Below are 20,210 nucleotides of genomic sequence, written 5' to 3'. Positions count from 1 at the left end.
CTCTGCAAAATACCCCCCCACACACACTGCCACTCTGCAAAATATCCCCTCTCACACACATTCACTGCCCCTCTACAAAATATCTCCCCCACACACTGCCCCTCTGCAAAATATTCCCCCACACACTGCCCATCTGAATAAAGCAGCCCCCATCTCCCCACACTGCCTCTAGTAAAACTGTGCACCCGGCCCTTTTACAATTGTCCTTTACCCCATCCACAATGAGAAATATAAAATCTTTGTATCCTCCCTGAATGTTTACCACTGCCTGCATGGTCTCTGCTCCTCTGCGCCTCCAGCAGCGTGCTGATGTCATCACACTGCTACATGTTGGGGCGCGGGTTGACGAGCGCTGCTCTGCTCTTCCTCAGTGTCTGTGCCACAGTGTTCAAATATATTCGTGACTGAAAGACTTGAATAAATTTGAATATAGAAAGAAGAAGCTGGCACATCCCGGACAGCTCTGCAAGCCGCGTCCAGCCTGTGGGACTGTACCTGGTCTGTCTATACATGACCGGTCCAAGCAGCACAGTGTGCCGGCAGCCCAGCGGCCATCTTGTGGTAGGGCAGACTCGTAGGCCGGGCCTGGATGCTCCCCGTATTCCCATCTTTCTTTGAAAACAAAGCTTTGTCGATAATGGATTTGACAATTTCATTCAGACAATTTCTGTCATGATCCCACTGGAGTTCAGTCAGCAGACGACATAACACACACTCAACGGGATGGAAATGGGGAGAGGAAGGCCCTACCGATAGGGAAGGAGGGATAGGACACCTCCTGAGCTCCAACCTGAGCCTGTTCCTGCACTCCCCTAACTCCCTAAGCGGGTCCTTCCCCCTGCCGCCATCACGATCCCCGTCCCTCGCTATCATGTGGCACTGCCCTGGCTAGTGCACTGGCCGGCAAGGGCGCTAGCTTCTCCATTGCGGATAGTACAACACAGGGGGTGCTGACAAGCACGAGAAAGACAAAGTAAAAACACAACACTTAGCTTCCAGACTCTGCTGCCAAGCTCCACAGAGGACACGGAAACAGGACCCTGAACACCAGAAGTAGCTGATACAGCACTGACACCAGAGAGCTGCAACTACAAGGCTGGTCTCCATAGAATAACTCTATCACCAACAGTCAGCTGATGCATCAGGTGACCATTTAAAGGATGGTGGGAGTGGTCACCATCCACATCAGCTGACCTAGCAAACCAGCAGCTGCAGCACGCTGCCAGCAAGGAGAACTAACATTATCCCCTGCTGGCCTGAAAGGAAAAAAGCTTAATTTAAATTATAGTGGAACTAGAGCTGCCACGAATACAAAAATGGATCAAACAATTTCTATCCTCCTTCAGATTATTTTTAGTACCATGCCTCCTTGTAATAGCCTAACATCAAAACTTTATTCTCTATCCCGTCCCATTCTTTCTTATCTCGCAGATCTTTCAACGCTTTTTTATTAGATCTTTCACCTTCTTCTCCATTACCGTAATCCTTTGTATCTCCCCTCTCCCTTCTCACTTTTCTTCTTCCATTCAATAATATGATTATTTTGCCATTTCTACAGCTGCTGATCTGAAAATGACCACAAAGCTACAGTATTTGACAGATAGGAATCGAGAAGATGACTGGCAGTGTAATACTCATCGTAAACTTACTATCCAACCTCCTCCATCCGTGACCATGTCACACAGCACCATCAAGGGCGGCATGTCATCTGGGTATATTGTGTACCAGCCGCTGAAAACAACACCTCGGTCCCTCAGCTCCTTACAGTTCTTTGCACCTATAAAATAGATGGACATTTACATTTTTTATTTTTATGTTGTCTCAAAATATTAAGGAGAATATCAAATGGACAAGCATCAGTAATGCAACTGCACCAGCAGAATAGTGAGTGCAGCTCTGGAGTATAATACAGGATGTAACTCAGGATCAGAACAGGATAAGTAATGTAATGTATGTACACAGTGACCCCACCAGCAGAATAGTGAGTGCAGCTCTGGAGTATAATACAGCATGTAACTCAGGATCAGTACAGGAACAGTAATGTAATGTATGTACACAGTGACTGTACCAGCAGAATAGTGAGTGCAGCTCTGGAGTATAGTACAGGATGTAACTCAGGATCAGTACAGGATAAGTAATGTAATGTATGTACACAGTGACCCCACCAGCAGAATAGTGAGTGCAGCTCTGGAGTATAATACAGGATGTAACGCAGGATCAGTACAGGATCAGTAATGTAATGCATGTACACAGTGACTGCACCATCAGAATAATGAGTGCAGCTCTGGAGTATAATACAGGATGTAATTTAGGATCAGTACAGGATAAATAATGTGGACCTTTTATTATGACCTGCAATGGAGAGTTATTTCCAAAAAATAAAGAATAAGTTGTATCCAGAAAAAGTCTTCATCAACCCAACCAGATCAGAAGTTGGAAACGATAGAAACGTATATGTCCTTTCTCCTGGTAAATTAGTTTAAGTCATAACCATCTCTTACCTTGATATTCTGTAGCTTTTTCTCCTCTGCTTCCTAAAGAAGGATGATAAAAGTGACTGTGACAATAATTTATTGGTATCTGTGGCCAATGAACAGGAGAGATGTGATACCTCATGTATCCACCCAGTAGGAGCAGAAAACCCAGATCCATCTACATACCAGCCATTCACAGTGAGTCTTAACTGGTCGATAAATGTTATTAACAAATTGAATTTGAGCATTGTATGTAAGACCGGCATCATTACATCTGAGTGATGGGGCTGAGCTACTGAGCATGTGTGACCCCCAGGACGGGATACACAAGGTGGACATTCTCAAAATGAACTAAGCAAACACCAAGTGGCGCTATAACATAGAATGTCACACTACAGACTGTCTGGTTCTGCTGCTCAGTCCCATCATATGAATACCAGACGTGGCCCCTGGACAAGTGAATGTGGTCCTGTATTAGATGTCTACATGGCACAATCTTACCTTTCTCTCCGCTTAGTCCTATGTCACCTTTTCCACCTGGCACTCCTTGGTCACCTTAATAATGAAAAATATATAAATATCTGTAGAGATGTGATATTCCCGCATCCATCTGATAGGAGCCAAATACAAATTCGGAATGCCTAGATAATCTACTAGCCAATAAGCCACAATGCATATTAATAGGCCTATGGTGTCTCCAGTCACTAGCATTGGGCAGTGCATCTGGTTTCTCTGGCTGCATTTACAATTACCCCTAACCCAAATTTAGATCTCCCCCTGGTAGAGGAGCAGTCTCATGGCCTGGGTATATGTGGATGTGGCAGATGCAGACTGGCGCCCGTTGCTATTCTTCGAACTACAATTTAAGAACGTCCACCTTAGATGGTCAGTGCTGTTGAGAAGAAACCACTTCCAGTTCACATATTCTTATTGGGAGGTCTCAGTGGCTTTACTAGTCCTTCCATCCAGGCCACATGCCAGAAGTTAGGAGCCAAACAATTCTGAACAACATTTATACTGAAACAAGTTGTGGCTAAAAGAAGTTGTTGTGACGGTCAGGGATGAATGGAGAAGTAAAGGACAGAGGGCGTCTACACTTCAGCCAGGAGTCACTGGATCCAAGAGTGCAGTAGTCACTCATATGGTCTAAAGATTCCTGTGTAGAACTGGTATCTGCACAATGAAATGGAGGAAAGGCGTTAGAGTGACCGCGCTGCTGCAGGAGAGGAAGAATTACTTTTTTTACGCATTTCATTCTGGGATTAGCTTTTTTTCCAATATAAACTTCTGCTGTTATGAGTCGCCCGCCAGGGCCGTGGGGTACTCGGGGATGTCATGGTGGCGGTGACCTGGTCCATGGCCCTGGGAGCCCAAGTAAAAGGGAAAGGTCTTTTAAGGGAGTTGTAATAAAGTTTGTGTTCGTGACGCCACCTGTGGTATTCGGTCAGTAGGGACCGACGCTGCTTAAAGGGGTCCTCTGGGGTGATGTCATGGCAGCTAGGATGGTATCACTTCCCACAGATGAAGTAGGTCCCCAGGGCTCCCGGTATGTAGGTGAAGATAGTGAATGGTGCAGTAAAGAACGAGGACACAGGTTTGCAGTTTCTTTACCTGGTTTACTGGAGACTTCAGGTATCCACAGTCCAGGGCACCAGATCACAGGTACAAGCAGTGTCCGGCCGGCTTGGAAGCAAGTTCGGAGTCCCTTTATCAGGTGGAGATGAAAGCCTTCCTCATAGCGCGGTGGTATTGTAGTCACTTACTGCCTATGACTTCTAGCAAGGTCCTCACAGTTCCTCTTTGTCCTCTATAAAGGTGGGACACAAACCCATATGACAGCTGGCTCGAGCCTTTTTATAGGGTCTCTATCACGAACCGGGCTAAATGCGCCACTGTGCCTCCTGGATATTAGGGCGGACAGGTAACGCAGAGTCCAGCTGTCCTGCAGGTTTCTGCTGTGCCTCCTAAAGTCTGACACAACCTCGGTCTTCCGGCTACCGGTATCTGCGCTCTGCCAGGGAGGTAGCCCAGTCACAGCTATCCTTCCCAGATGTCACTCTCCTGTGCTTTGCTCTCCTGCACGTTCTCTACAATTTGTTCTTTCCTTCTTTATTCTCTTTCTCCAGGAGCTGAAGCAACTCTGGCTACACAGCCCCATCAGACCTTCTGACACCCACTGTCTGACTGCTCTCTTCTCTGTCCTCCTGACAGACTACTCACTGACTTCCCCTCCAGCCAGAATATACACTCACCGGCCACTTTATTAGGTACACCTCTCCAACTTCTTGTTAACACTTAATTTCTAATCAGCCAATCACATGGCGGCAACTCAGTGCATTTAGGCATGTAGACATGGTCAAGACAATCTCCTGCAGTTCAAACCGAGCATCAGTATGGGGAAGAAAGGTGATTTGAGTGCCTTTGAACGTGGCATGGTTGTTGGTGCCAGAAGGGCTGGTCTGAGTATTTCAGAAACTGCTGATCTACTGGGATTTTCACGCACAACCATCTCTAGGGTTTACAGAGAATGGTCCGAAAAAGAAAAAAAATCCAGTGAGCGGCAGTTCTGTGGGCGGAAATGCCTTGTTGATGCCAGAGGTCAGAGGAGAATGGGCAGACTGGTTCGAGCTGATAGAAAGGCAACAGTGACTCAAATCGCCACCCGTTACAACCAAGGTAGGCCTAAGAGCATCTCTGAACGCACAGTGCGTCGAACTTTGAGGCAGATGGGCTACAGCAGCAGAAGACCACACCGGGTACCACTCCTTTCAGCTAAGAACAGGAAACTGAGGCTACAATTTGTACAAGCTCATCGAAATTGGACAGTAGAAGATTGGAAAAACGTTGCTTGGTCTGATGAGTCTCGATTTCTGCTGCGACATTCGGATGGTAGGGTCAGAATTTGGCGTAAACAACATGAAAGCATGGATCCATCCTGCCTTGTATGGAGCATCTTTGGGATGTGCAGCCGACAAATCTGCGGCAACTGTGTGATGCCATCATGTCAATATGGACCAAAATCTCTGAGGAATGCTTCCAGCACCTCGTTGAATCTATGCCACGAAGAATTGAGGCAGTTCTGAAGGCAAAAGGGGGTCCAACCCGTTACTAGCATGGTGTACTTAATAAAGTGGCCGGTGAGTGTATATCAGGAGCAGCTCCCCTGAAAACCGGGTTCAAAGCTCCCCCTTCTGGCCTGGAGTGTGAACATGTTGCATGTTTGTGTTTACCTGATAGAAGAGATCTTCCCTTGCTTCCAAGTGTGACATCACTCTCACTGTGAGGAAAGCAATGCCACTATAACAACCTGGGCCCTGTGGTGTTACAGTTACATGCAGTTTATCTATGAAAAATTGCTCCTTATGAGCGATAAAACTACTTCTTTACTACACCGGAGTCTGGATTCTTCCTCTACTTCCACAGCGCGGTAACTCTATCACCTTTCCTCCATTTCATTGTGCATTTTGTGTAGAAGAAGAGGATTTTCTGTCTGCTGGTGGACTGCAATGACTGACTCAATTAAAAAGCATAAATTCCAGTTGTGACAATCTATATCAGGTGAGCAACATTTCAACATTTCACCCCCACCTCGCATACCTACTACCCTATGGCTGCTAGTCTTTCCTTTACTTAGAATTGGTATCTAGCACTTAACGGTCACTGAATAGCAGTACTCTTCACTCACCTGGTATGCGTTCAGGATCTGGCGGTAATATTTCATTTTCATATAATGTTATTATTAGTCTTTTTGGTCTTAGTACACTGGTATTTGTTAAGTAGTTAATATAGAGATAATATTTGCTAGGAGTAACCAAAGAAAGGTGTAGCCGGTACAAATATTCAAAAGGAGAAAAAAAGCACCATCTAAAAGATAACCTTTATTAAATACTGTATATTGAAATTCAATAATTACCACCAACATAGCGTGGGCCACCCAGAGGGTCAAAATCACCATCAAATCATCTTATCAGTGCATAGCATGTATATTCTTCCTAGACCAGCCAAAACCTGGTTGGATCATAGAAGTATTGGTACGTTTAGGTGTGGCAACTGCATCTACTGTCATTATTCGAGCTGCTGAGACTTTTCAAAGTGCAACAACTGGAAGAGTATATCAATGTATGCACTCTGCCAATTGTAAAACCCAAGGGGTGGTATACCTGATTAATGAGGTAGCTCAAGGGATAGGTCTACCTGATTAATGAGGTAGCTCAAGGGGTGGCCTACCTGAATAATGAGGTAGCCCAAGGGGTGATCTACTTGATTGATGAGGTAGCCCAAGGGGTGGTCTACCTGATTGAAGATGTAGCCCAAGGGGTGGCCTACCTGAATAATGAGTTAGCCCATGGGGTGATCTACCTGATTGATGAGGTAGCCCATAGTGTGATCTACCTGATTGATGAAGTATACCACGGGGTGGTCTACCTGAATAATGAGGTAGCCCATGGGGTGGTCTACCTAATTAATGTGGTAGCCCAAGGGGTGGTCTACCTGAATAATGAGGTAGCCCATGGGGTGATCTACCTGATTGATGAGGTAGCTCAAGGGGTGGTCTACCTGAATAATGAGGTAGCCCATGGGGTGATCTACCTGATTGATGAGGTAGCCCAAGAGGTGGTCTACCTGATTAATGAGGTAGCCCAAGGGGTGATTGACCCGATTAAGTGTTCAGGCCCAATAGATTATATTGGAAAGTCGAAGAGAGAATTTAGAAAAAGAATAGTGGACATCTGGGTGATATCAGACATGCTAGAGACACTTCCATTTCACGTCAGAGAAGTACATAGTGGGAATTTGAGTTGTTTTAGCGTCAGTGCTATTGAGGAGATCACACCATCACCCAGGAGGGCAACTGGGATTGTAATTAGCAGAAAAAAGGTGAAATGGATGTATTGTATGAGCATGATTGCCCCTCATGGTTTAAACGATCAACTTCACTTTGGCTGCTTCATCTAGGTGGTCCCTTGTTTTCTGTTCTGGTTGATGTCATGTGGTCATTAAGACCTTCGGTTTTTACCCCTGATAAAGATGCCTGCCCTATACTCATTGACCCTAACGGGTAATTAATTATTGGACAAACAATCAGTAGATTTGGGTTCCAGTACCATCTCTATGTTGATGGCACCCAATTATACACTTCTTCTCCTGATCTCACGCCTGCCTTTATAGAAAACACCAGTGATTGTCTTACCACTGTCTCTAGCATCCTGTCCTCCCTCTATTGAAACTGAACCTGTCAAAAACTAAACTCCTTGTGTTCTCTCCCTCTACTAACCTACCATTGCCTGACATTGCCATCTCCGTGTGTGGTTCCACCATTACTCCCAAGCAACATGCCCGCTGCCTTGGGGTCATACTTGATTCCGAGCTTTCCTTCACCCCCCACATCCGATCATTGGCTCGCTCTTCTTATCTGCATCTCAAAAACATTTCTAGAATTCGCTCTTTTCTAACATTCGACTCTGCAAAAACTCTTACTGTTTCACTCATTCATTCTCATCTGGACTTTTGTAACTCTCTCCTAAAAGGCCTCTTTCTTACCAAACTCTTCCCGCTCCAATCTGTACTGAATGCTGCTGCCAGGATCATATTCCTCACCAACCATTACACCGATGCCTCTACCCTGTGCCAGTCATTACACTGGTTACCCATCCACTCCAGAATCCAGTACAAAACTATTACCCTCATTCACAAAGCGCTCCATGGCTCAGCACCACCCTACATCTCCTCTTTGGTCTCAGCCTACCACCCTACCCATGCTCTCCGTTCTGCTAATGACCTGAGGTTAGCATCCTCAATAACCAGAACCTCCCACTCCCGTCTCCAAGACTTTTCTCGTGCTTCGCCAATTCTTTGGAATGCACTACCCAGGATAATACGATTAATCCCCAATCTCCACAGTTTTAAGCGTGCCCTAAAAACGCACTTGTTCAGACTGGCCTACCGCCTCAACGCAAGTTAAACCAAAATCAGGTTCCTTGCATCATGTTCTCATACATACATACTTAGGCTGTTACCTGGTTCATGCAGCTTTACATGAACACTCGATCCTTACACTATGGCTGGTCCAAACAACAAAAGCAATTGTTACCATCCACCTCTCGTGTCTCCCCTTTTTCCTCATAGTTTGTAAGCTTGCGAGCAGGGTCCTCATTCCTCTTGGTATCTGTTTTGAACTGTGATTTTTGTTATGCTTTAATGTCTATTGTCTGTACAAATCCCCTCTATCATTTGTAAAGCACTGCGGAATATGTTAGCGCTGTATAAATAAAATTATTATTATTATTATTATTATTATTATTATTAACTAGCTGAAGAGCCCAGCGTTGCCTGGGCATAGTAAATATCTGTGGTTAGTTATAACACCTCACTTTTCTTATTTTCCCATCACGTCTCTCATTTTCCCCCTCACATCTCTCATTTTCTCCTTTACACCTCTCATTTTCCCCCTCACTTCTCTCATTCCCCCCTAACACTTGTCATTTTGACCTCACATCTGTCATTTTCCGATCACTCCACTATTTTCCCTCACTCCTCTCATTTTGCACTCTCACACCTTTTCAATTTCACCTCACACCCCTCATTTTCACCTCACACCTCTCATTTTCCCCTCAGTATATACTGTACATGTTTGTCATCTCCCTTATATATAGTATACACCTGTATCTTATCTCCTGTATATAGTATATACCTGTATGTCATCTCCCCTGTAAATAGTATATACCTGCTGTGTCATCTCCTCCTGTATATTGTATATACCTGTGTGTCATCTCCCCTTTATATAGTATATATGTGTGTGTCATCTCCCCTGTATATAGTATATACCTGTGTGTTATCTCCTCCTGTATATAGTATATACCTGTATGTCATCTCTTCTGTATATACTATATACCTGTATGTCATCTCCTCCTATATATAGTATATACCTGTATGTCATCTCCTGTATATAGTATATACCTGTATGTCATCTTCCCTGTATATAGTATATACCTGCTGTATGTCATCTCCTCTATATACCTATGTGTCATCTCCTCTTTTATATAGTATATACCTGTATGTCATGTCCTCCTGTATATAGTATATACGTGTGTCATCTCCTCCTGCATATAGTATATACCTGTATGTCATCTCCTCCTGTATATAGTATATACCTGTGTCATCTCCTCCTGTATATAGTATATACCTGTAAGTCATCTCCTGTATATAGTATATACCTGTGTGTCATCTGCTCCTGTATATAGTATATACCTGTGTCATCTCCTCCTGTATATAGTATGTACCTATATGTCATGTCCTCCTGTATATAGTATATACCTGTGTGTTATCTCCTCCTGTATATAGTATATACTTGTGTGTCATCTGCTCCTGTATATAGTATATATCTGTGTGTCATCTCCTCCTGTATATAGTATATATGTGTGTCATCTCCCTGTATATAGTATATACCTGTGTGTTATCTCCCCTGTATATAGTATATACCTGTATGTCATCTCCTCCTGTATATAGTATATACCTGTGTGTCATCTACTGTATATACGTAGTATATACCTGTGTGTCATCTCCCCCTGTATATAGTATATACCTGTGTGTCATCTCCCCTGTATATAGTATATACCTGTATGTCATCTCCTCCTGTATATAGTATATACCTGTGTGTCATCTCCCCTGTATATAGTATATACCTGTGTGTCATCTCCCCTGTATATAGTATATACCTGTGTGTCATCTCCTCTGTATATAGTATGTACCTGTATGTCATCTCCCCTGTATATAGTATATACCAGTGTGTCATCTCCTCCGGTATATAGTATATACCTGTGTGTCATCTCACCTGTATATAGTATATATGTGTGTGTCATCTCCTCCTGTATATAGTATATACCTGTATGTCATCTCCTCCTGTATATAGTATATACCTGTGTGTCATCTCCCCTGTATATAGTATATATGTGTGTGTCATCTCCCCTGTATATAGTATATACCTGTATGTCATCTCCTCCTGTATATAGTATATACCTGTGTGTCATCTGCTCCTGTATATAGTATGTACCTGTGTCATCTCCTCCTGTATATAGTATATACCTGTGTGTCATCTCCCCTGTATATAGTATATATGTGTGTGTCATCTCCCCTGTATATAGTATGTACCTGTATGTCATCTCCTCCTGTATATAGTATATACCTGTGTGTCATCTCCTCCTGTATATAGTATGTACCTGTATGTCATCTCCTCCTGTATATAGTATATACCTGTGTGTCATCTCCTCCTTTATATAGTATATACCTGTGTGTCTTCTCCCCTGTATATAGTATGTACCTGTATGTCATCTCCCCTGTATATAGTATATACCAGTGTGTCATCTCCTCCTGTATATAGTATATACCAGTGTGTCATCTCCTCCTGTATATAGTATATACCAGTGTGTCATCTCGTCTGGTATATAGTATATACCTGTGTTTCATCTCCCCTGTATATAGTATATGTGTGTGTCATCTCCACCTGTATATAGTTTATACCTGTATGTCATCTCCTCCTGTATATAGTATATACCTGTGTGTCATCTCCCCTTTATATAGTATATATGTGTGTGTCATCTCCCCTGTATATAGTATATACCTGTGTGTTATCTCCTCCTGTATATAGTATATATCTGTGCATCATCTCCTCCTGTATTAGACCTCGTTCACACGTTATTTGGTCAATATTTTTACCTCAGTATTTGTAAGCTAAATTGGCAGCCTGATAAATCCCCAGCCAACAGGAAGCCCTCCCCCTGGCAGTATATATTAGCTCACACATACACATAATAGAGAGGTCATGTGACTGACAGCTGCCGTATTTCCTATATGGTACATTTGTTGCTCTTGTAGTTTGTCTGCTTATTAATCAGATTTTTATTTTTGAAGGATAATACCAGACTTGTGTGTGTTTTAGGGCGAGTTTCATGTGTCACGTTGTGTGTGTTGAGTTGCGTGTGGCGACATGCATGTGACAGGTTAGTGTAGCAAGTTGTGTGCAGCAAGTTTTGCGCATGGTGAGTTTTGGGCGTGGCGAGTTTTATGTGTGGTGCGTTTTGAGTATGTGCAAGTTTTGTGTGAGGCAACTTTTGCATGTGTTGCAACTTTTGTGCATGTGGCAATTTTTCTGCATGTGCAAGTTTTGCATGTGGCGAGTTCTCCATGAGGTGAGTTTTGCACGTGTGGTGAGTTTTGCATGTGGCGAGTTTTGCATGTGGCGAGTTTTGCTCATGGCGAGTTTTTAGCGGTGAGTTTTGTGTTTCGACTTTTATGTGGCGAGGTTGGTGTATGTGTGGTTATATGTGTGCTGAGGGTGATATATGTGTTCAAGCACGTGGTAGTGTGTGGCGCATTTTGTGTGTGTGTTCATATCCCCGTGTGTGGTGAGTATCCCATGTCGGGGCCCCACCTTAGCAACTGTACGGTATATACTCTTTGGCGCCATCGCTCTCATTCTTTAAGTGCCCCTTGTTCACATCTGGCAGCTGTCAATTTGCCTCCAACACTTTTCCTTTCACTTTTTCCACATTATGTAGATAGGGCAAAATTGTTTGGTGAATTGGAACGCGCGGGGTTAAAATTTCGCCTCACAACATAGCCTATGACGCTCTCGGGATCCAGCCGTGTGACTGTGCAAAATTTTGTGGCTGTAGCTGCAACGATGCAGATGCCAATCCCGGACATACACACATCCACACACACAAACACACACACGCACACACACACATGCACATTCAGCTTTATATAGTAGATTAGTTTAATCTTATTTACCCATCACAATATGGCGGTAATTTCTATTTTCTTTATAGGTTACCTGAAATGCTACAGAACTACAGAAATGACACAATATATACACTCACCGGCCACTTTATTAGGTACACCTGTCCAACTTCTTGTTAACACTTAATTTCTAATCAGCCAATCACATGGCGGCAACTCAGTGCATTTAGGCATGTAGACATGGTCAAGACAATCTCCTGCAGTTCAAACCGAGCATCAGTATGGGGAAGAAAGGTGATTTGAGTGCCTTTGAACGTGGCATGGTTGTTGGTGCCAGAAGGGCTGGTCTGAGTATTTCAGAAACTGCTGATCTACTGGGATTTTCACGCACAACCATCTCTAGGGTTTACAGAGAATGGTCCGAAAAAGAAAAAAAATCCAGTGAGCGGCAGTTCTGTGGGCGGAAATGCCTTGTTGATGCCAGAGGTCAGAGGAGAATGGGCAGACTGGTTCGAGCTGATAGAAAGGCAACAGTGACTCAAATCGCCACCCGTTACAACCAAGGTAGGCCTAAGAGCATCTCTGAACGCACAGTGCATCGAACTTTGAGGCAGATGGGCTACAGCAGCAGAAGACCACACCGGGTACCACTCCTTTCAGCTAAGAACAGGAAACTGAGGCTACAATTTGTACAAGCTCATCGAAATTGGACAGTAGAAGATTGGAAAAACGTTGCTTGGTCTGATGAGTCTCGATTTCTGCTGCGACATTCGGATGGTAGGGTCAGAATTTGGCGTAAACAACATGAAAGCATGGATCCATCCTGCCTTGTATGGAGCATCTTTGGGATGTGCAGCCGACAAATCTGCGGCAACTGTGTGATGCCATCATGTCAATATGGACCAAAATCTCTGAGGAATGCTTCCAGCACCTTGTTGAATCTATGCCACGAAGAATTGAGGCAGTTCTGAAGGCAAAAGGGGGTCCAACCCGTTACTAGCATGGTGTACCTAATAAAGTGGCCGGTGAGTGTATATACTGAATGCAGTTTACAACAATTATGAATTTGCCATTTCTTCATATACTGTATACAGTATATATAGTTGTCTTTACCATATTATAGTAATGCTCTATGTTTGGTAGCTGTTGATACACTTCATCGGTGTACATGTTATCTGTGTGGTTTTTCTCTCTTCTCTTCCAACTCTAACTATGGAGAGTGTTCCCTTATAATTTGCTACAAGACTTGATTAATTAGTTAGCACATGATAAGATGCGGTTTGGTGTTTTTTGGGTGGTTATAACACCTCAGTATTCTTGCTCTGTGACTAAATTTTTAAAGATATGTATTTGGAATAAAGCTTGAAGATTTTTTATTATCAGATGTGCTTGTCCACCTCTTAATTTGCACTGGATATTTCTGGTCGGTGAGCAACATTATAATGGCACTCTGGAAAATAAAGACGGGTTTCCTAAAATGTGAGTACGATGGAAATGTTCTCTTCTGTTTTTATGGAGTAAATTCCCTATCAGTATGTCTTTGGAGTCTTTTGGCACACGCCTGCATACCGATAACCTTCTCCATGTGCGCAATCCTAATGAAACACAGTGTTGTAACGCAAGCGGCTTTAAAGGGAACATGTCAGCAGGACTGTGCTCAGTAACCTACAGACAGTGTCAGGTCTGCACCATTATACTGATTACAATGATACCTTGGTTGATGAAATCCATCGTGTGGTTGTTGTTTAATCATTATTTTCAGTTTTGAGTTAATGAGGTTCTCGTGCTTTGGGGCCGGACTGTGGATGGGACTGTAGGCAAGTTTGTGGGTGTGGCTTTATGTGGTGCTCTAATTAGCTATTCATCTGTATGGCTTCTGACAGGTCACCGATTATTGTATGTATTGAAAAAAAAATCCCTTTCTGCAGGCAGGTGGCGGCGCCTGCGCTGCAGCATGATCACTTCTATAACGTATATTTAATTATTTTCTTTGATATCCATAAATTCAATTAAAAAAAAATCAGTTTGAAAATTGCCCCGGCCGCGCCTGCACAGTAGCAGCTATTGGCGATCCGATAGCTGCTACTGCGCAGGCGCCAACGGCGCCATCTTGGAGGAGGCCATTTATTTTTTCTGTAGCAAGATAATGCCAGTGACATTTTCAAACTGATTTTTTTTTTTTATAATGAATTTATGGATACCATCAAAGAAAAGAATTAAATACACATTATAGATGCAATCGTGCTGCAGCGCTGGCACCATTGCCAGCACCTGCTTGCAGAAGGGGATTTTCTTTTCAATATATATAATATTCATTATGTAAAATAGCGGGCAGGTCAGTGAGGGATCAGTGACCTGTCAGAAGCCATACTGGTGAATAGCTAATTAGAGCACCACAGGACATTCCCTATTATCAGATGTTCTGTTTTCAGCTATTGGAGAGATCTTTTGGATTATGCTTATGTTGTTGGTTGCCTTACATTGCCTATATTGTTGTACATCACGTTCTTGCTGGCAGTTAATTGTCTTATAATGCTTAATATGGTACATAAGGGCCAATCTTCGTTGAGCGAGAGTGCCAGTTGCGTTATCAGGGTGCCAACCTCTGCAGTAAGGCAGGGTCCTATTAGGGATATAATAGCAGAATTAGTTTTGTAATTATTTCCTAACCTATAAATTGTCCACTTACAACTAATTCTTAAAAGCCTACTCGGGCTGATGGTTATTTTTATTGCCATATTATTATTGAATTTTAATATATTTAATAAAGGTTATCTTTTAGATAGTACAATTGTTTGATAATTTTTGATCCTCCTCTAGAGCTATTGAGCATGTGCGACCACCTGCACTAGACACATGAGGTGAATGTTCTCAGAAGGAATCAAACCAACACCAGGTGGCGCCTTAACAAGTATGTAACAGTATAGGCTGTGTCTGATATTGCAGCTCAGTCAGGCATGGAGAAGAGTGGCGCTGTGTAGGAGAAAGTAGCCATGTTTTCCTAAACTTACACAACCTCTGTATTAGAAGTCTACATGATGTGATCTTACCTTTCTGGCCGGTTAGTCCTCTGTCTCCTGTTTTTCCATGAGGTCCCTGGTTGCCTTATTTAATTAAAAATATATAATGTACTACTGCTATATTTTGTATTTAGTAGTTATAAACTAAAAACCAACAGATGGCAGAGACATTATACCAGAGACGTAAAAAATATAATACAATGTAAAAACAACGGACATACCATGCAGATAAAATAGGATGAGATACTAGGATGTGGAGATGAACAAATCACCAGAAAATGTATTTCAGACAGATTTGCTCAGTTCGGCAAGTAGATTAGATTAGGTCTCAATAAAACCAGTCCGAATTAAAAATTGCACCAAAAAATGCATCCTGAAGTCTCTCCAGACCCCTAAGCATAATAAACAGAGGGAAGGAGTGAAGAAATAATAAACGTTATACATTCACCTATCTTTGTGCTGTCAAGGCTCCCCAGTCCTCCCATCCTGCTCTTTGAATCTTCCTGTTCTCATTTTCTGTGCTTTCTTCCAGTGCTCCTTTTCTGTTCTACTCCCTGTGCCTGCTTCCTATGTTCTATTCTTGTGCTCCCTTCCTGTTATGCTTTCCTGTGCTCCCTTACTGTTCTCACTTTTTGTGCTCTCTTCCTGTGCTCCTGTCATGTCACCTTTCTTGTGTTTCATTCTTATGCGCCAATCTTGTGCTCCGTTTCTGTGCTGTTTTTCTGTTCTCTTTTCCTGTACTCATTTACTTTGTATTTTTAATGTACTTCTTTCTTGCTTTCTTTTCTTATGCTCCCTTTCTGGCCTCCTTTCCTGTTTTCACTTCCTGTGCCTCCTTGTAGATCTCCTTTCCTGTGTTCACTTCCTGTGCTCCAATCCTGGTCTCTTTCTCTATGTTCCCTTTCTGTGCTCTCTTCCTGGTCTTCTTTCTTGTGTGCCCTTCCTGGTCTCCTTTCCTGTGTTCATTTCCTGTGCTCCCTTCCTGGTCTCCTTTCTTGTGTGCCCTTCCTGGTCTCCTTTCTTGTGTGCCCTTCCTGGTCTCCTTTCTTGTGTTCATTTCCTGTGCTCCTTCCTGGTCTCCTTTCTTGTGTGCCCTTCCTGGTCTCTTTTCCTGTGTTCATTTCCTGTGCTCTCTTCCTGGTCTCCTTTCCTGTATTCACTTTCTGTTCTTTCTTCCAGGTTTCTAGTCCTGTGCTCTTTTCCTGTGATCAGTTCCTGTTCTCCTTTCCTAGTCTCAAGTTTTATGCTTTTTCCTGTGATCAGTTCCTGGTCTCCTTATCTATGCTCCCTTCCTGGTCTCCTTTCCTGTGCTTCCTTACAGTTCTCCTTTCTTGTGTTCCCTTCCTCTTCTCCTTTCCTCTTCTCTGTTCCTGTGGTCATGTGGGGGCTGACATACATCATTGATCTCATTGTTGTACGTCACTAGCCACATGACCGTGAGGCCAATCCTGGAAAAGAAAGGATCATGGAAAGATGCAGAGACAAGCAGCAGAGGTCAGATGAGGGTAGGCCTTTGGACAGGTGAGTATATAATGCTTATAATTCTTTATCCTCTTCTTGGCCCTCAAAATTATGCAGCAAAATGACGGCTGGCTGTTATTTTGCTGAATTCTTGAGGGTGAAATCTCGAAAATTTCAGATTTCCAAGATGCTGACATTTTTGGATAATTCATAATGAATTTGATTTGTTACAACAGACAGATTCGCTCCTCTTTAGTAGGATGTTATTTGAAAAGCCCAAAATGCTTTACCGATGATGTCCACCAACCCAAGCCAAGATGCTCATTTTTGGGGGCAGGGTATATATGACAAAAAGCTAATGAAGAAGGGATTGCAGGGCAACACTGGGACAGAGTCTAGAACAAGGTAGCCAGGTTTTCCTACATCACCCATATTTGAAATCTATATGTCCTGATCTTACCTTTACCCCCTTTTGGTCCTTTGTTTCCCACTTTTCCTTGAGATCCCTGGTCACCTTAATTAACAAAAAATACATAATAAACTAAGTGTCTATATAGAATTGTGATTCCATCCATAGAAGCTGAATGTAAGTAGGTGATACTGAGATCCATCTACAGGCCAGTCATCCACATGGGTTTTATTTGGCCAATAAAGGTCACCAATACATTGAATTGGACAGAACATCTAAAAATTGTCTTCACTGGGGGCTTTGTAGAATTTATACATTCTGACAAGATATAATTAATTCTAGTGTAATGATTCTTAGTGGCAGGCCTGTAGAATAGCAGGAATCCCTCCAGCGCACACATACACACAAATGTGAGCGGTGGGACTGAGCTACAGAGCATGTGTGACCACCAGTACCAGACACATAGGGTGATGTTCTCAGAAGAAATCAAACCCCAGGTGGCACCATAGCAAACATGTAATAGTGTAGGCTGTGCCTGGTATTACACCTCAACCCTATCATATGATTACCACACACGGACAATGGAGAACAGTGACACTATGTCTAGAAGACAGTAGCTTTATTTTCCTAACCTCATACACCCCCTGTATTAGATGTTTATATGACCTGATCCTACCTTTCTCTCCGGTTAGTCCTCTGTCTCCTGCTTTTCCTGAAATTCCCAGGTCACCTTTATTAATAAAAAATACATAATGTAATACATAAATGTCAGTAGACACAAGACAAGGGCAGAATAAAAGTAGATGATACCCAGATCCATCTAAATGTCAGTCATCCGCATTGTTTATGTAAACCAGGATTTGAGTGGTGGGACTGAGCTACTGAGCATGTGTGACCATAGCACTGGATTGATAACTGTGGGTGGACATTCTCAGAAGGAATCAGATGGAAAGGGCCATCGGGGGTAAAGCACCAGATCGGCCATGACGGGTGGAGGTTAACAGTAAAAGGAGAGTGAGGCAGCAGTAACTTAGTGTGAGGTAGTAATAGGAAAGCAGTTTGGAGAGATATTTTTGAGGAAGTTGAAGAAGTCTGACTCCCACCATATGAATACCTGACATGTTTATCAACAAAAGTAACATTGAGCATATTTATCAGGCTAAATTTGCCAAAATCCTGGTATAATTTTTGCCAAAAAAAGTCTTTCCTTATTTATGATGTATTATAAACACTTTTTACATCTTGTCCAACTAAGAGGTGGGCCTCATAGAAATGTCAGGAAAGGAGTTAGATAATGTGTCAAAATTGTGGCACACATTAAAGGCATGCAGTAAACCAACTATTAGGCTAGTTTCACACTAGCGTTAACTGCATTACGTCGCAAATCCGTTTTTTTGCCGAAAAAACGGATGCGTCAAAAAAGTGAAAAACGGTGACAAACGTATGCCACGCATCCAGCATTTCGACGGATCCGTCGCAAATCCGCTAAACGTTTCCGTCGAAAATACTGGATGCGTTATATACGTTGCATACGTTTTACCATCCGTTGCATCCGTTTTTCCGACAGATCCGTTTTTAAAAGGGGAGGCTCCCAAAATTTGATTGGCTACTGGAAAATTTGAAAAACTATATAGTACTGTATTTACAGCCCATCTTTGTGGGTTTTAGTTTTGTGGCAGCGATGGAAGGTGTTCTTGGGAGGATTGCTAGTTTGGTTACCGACGTTATCTTTGAGACAAATCGCCTGGATATCATAGTGCGGGAGAAGGAGGCGGCAGCGGAAAGGCGTAGGATGCTTCTGCAGCAACGGAGACGGAGGCGACTGTGGATTCATCCGATTAATCAAGTACGGATGACCCGGGGTGTCCAGTCCACTCTGTACCTGGAGTTGCGGCACAATCCACACAAATTCCACAACTACGTGCGGATGAGGATTGAACATTTCGATTTTTTGCTTGCAAAACTGGAGGATGTCATCCGAAGACAGGATACAAGGATGAGGCTTGCCATCACACCGGCGGAGCGGCTGATGGTGACCCTGCGGTAAGCCTCTTTTTTTTATTTCATTGCTGATATTGAATGTTATATTACATGCTGCAGAAAATACTGCGCTGGCATATTGCGCACTATTTTCTGCAGCATGTAGTTTTGGTTTTCTTGGCGGACATTCAACTGCTTTATTTAAATGTCATTGCTGATATTGAATGTTAACAGACTGCAGAAAATACTGCGCTGAAATATTGCGTTGCATTTTCTGCAGTTTTTTTTTTTTTTTTTTTTGGTTTTTGGGTTTGATGACATGCAACTGTTTTTTTTCTGTCATTGGTCATTTTGAATGTTATATTACATGCTGCAGACAATACTGCGCTGGCATAATGCGCACTATTTTCTGCAGCATGTAATTTTGGTTTTCTTTGCGGACAGTCCACTGCTTTATTTAAATGTCATTGCTGATATTGAATGTTAGATAACAGACTGCAGAAAATACTGCGCTGAAATATTGCGTTGCATTTTCTGCATTTTTTTTTTTTTTTTTGTTTGTTTTTTTTGGGTTTGATGACATGCAACTGTTTTTTTTCTGTCATTGGTCATTTTGAATGTTATATTACATGCTGCAGACAATACTGCGCTGACATATTGCGCACTATTTTCTGCAGCATGTAATTTGGGTTTTCTTGGCGGACATTCCACTGTTTTTTTACACCGGTTTCATGCTGGTTTTATTGGGTGTCCCGTCCTTAAAAAAAAATTAACAGTGCCATATTAAAACTTGTTGGTCTGTGCAATTTTTTCTAATATGTTTTTTTTTTTTTTTTTTTTCTTAAAGTTTCCTAGCTACGGGTGAATCTATGACTTCGCTCCATTATCAGTTCAGGCTGGGCATTTCAACTATCTCTGGAATAGTGAAGGACACATGTCGGGCTGTTTGGACCACTTTGCAACCAGAGTATATCCCCCAACCATCCATGGAAATCTGGTTGCGAAGTGCTGAAGAGTTTCAGCAAATTTGCAATTTCCCTAATTGTGTGGGTGCAGTTGACGGGAAACATATAAGGATTGCGAAACCGGCAGGAACAGGATCGGAGTATTATAATTATAAGAAGTATT

The 20,210-nt window shown here is 42.7% G+C and overlaps 1 protein-coding gene across 1 annotated transcript in view; it reads right to left on the bottom strand.

The window, feature by feature from the left end:
- The window catches only part of LOC143805196 (ficolin-1-B-like), a 113,858-nt gene that overhangs the window by 39,498 nt on the left and 54,150 nt on the right, over nt 1-20,210 (bottom strand). The window contains exons 6-11 of the mRNA XM_077284174.1: nt 17,779-17,832; nt 17,154-17,207; nt 15,263-15,316; nt 2,976-3,029; nt 2,502-2,534; nt 1,650-1,777 (exon numbers count right to left, since the gene is read on the bottom strand). Coding sequence (XP_077140289.1) covers nt 1,650-1,777; nt 2,502-2,534; nt 2,976-3,029; nt 15,263-15,316; nt 17,154-17,207; nt 17,779-17,832 — 377 coding nt within the window. The remainder of the gene's footprint in view (nt 1-1,649; nt 1,778-2,501; nt 2,535-2,975; nt 3,030-15,262; nt 15,317-17,153; nt 17,208-17,778; nt 17,833-20,210) is intronic.

This window comes from Ranitomeya variabilis, chromosome 2, assembly GCF_051348905.1.
Source record: "Ranitomeya variabilis isolate aRanVar5 chromosome 2, aRanVar5.hap1, whole genome shotgun sequence".
In the NCBI taxonomy this organism is placed as follows: Eukaryota; Metazoa; Chordata; class Amphibia; order Anura; family Dendrobatidae; genus Ranitomeya; species Ranitomeya variabilis.
Note: the sequence above shows the minus strand (reverse complement) of the source record. Positions and strands in the feature narration are given on the sequence as shown.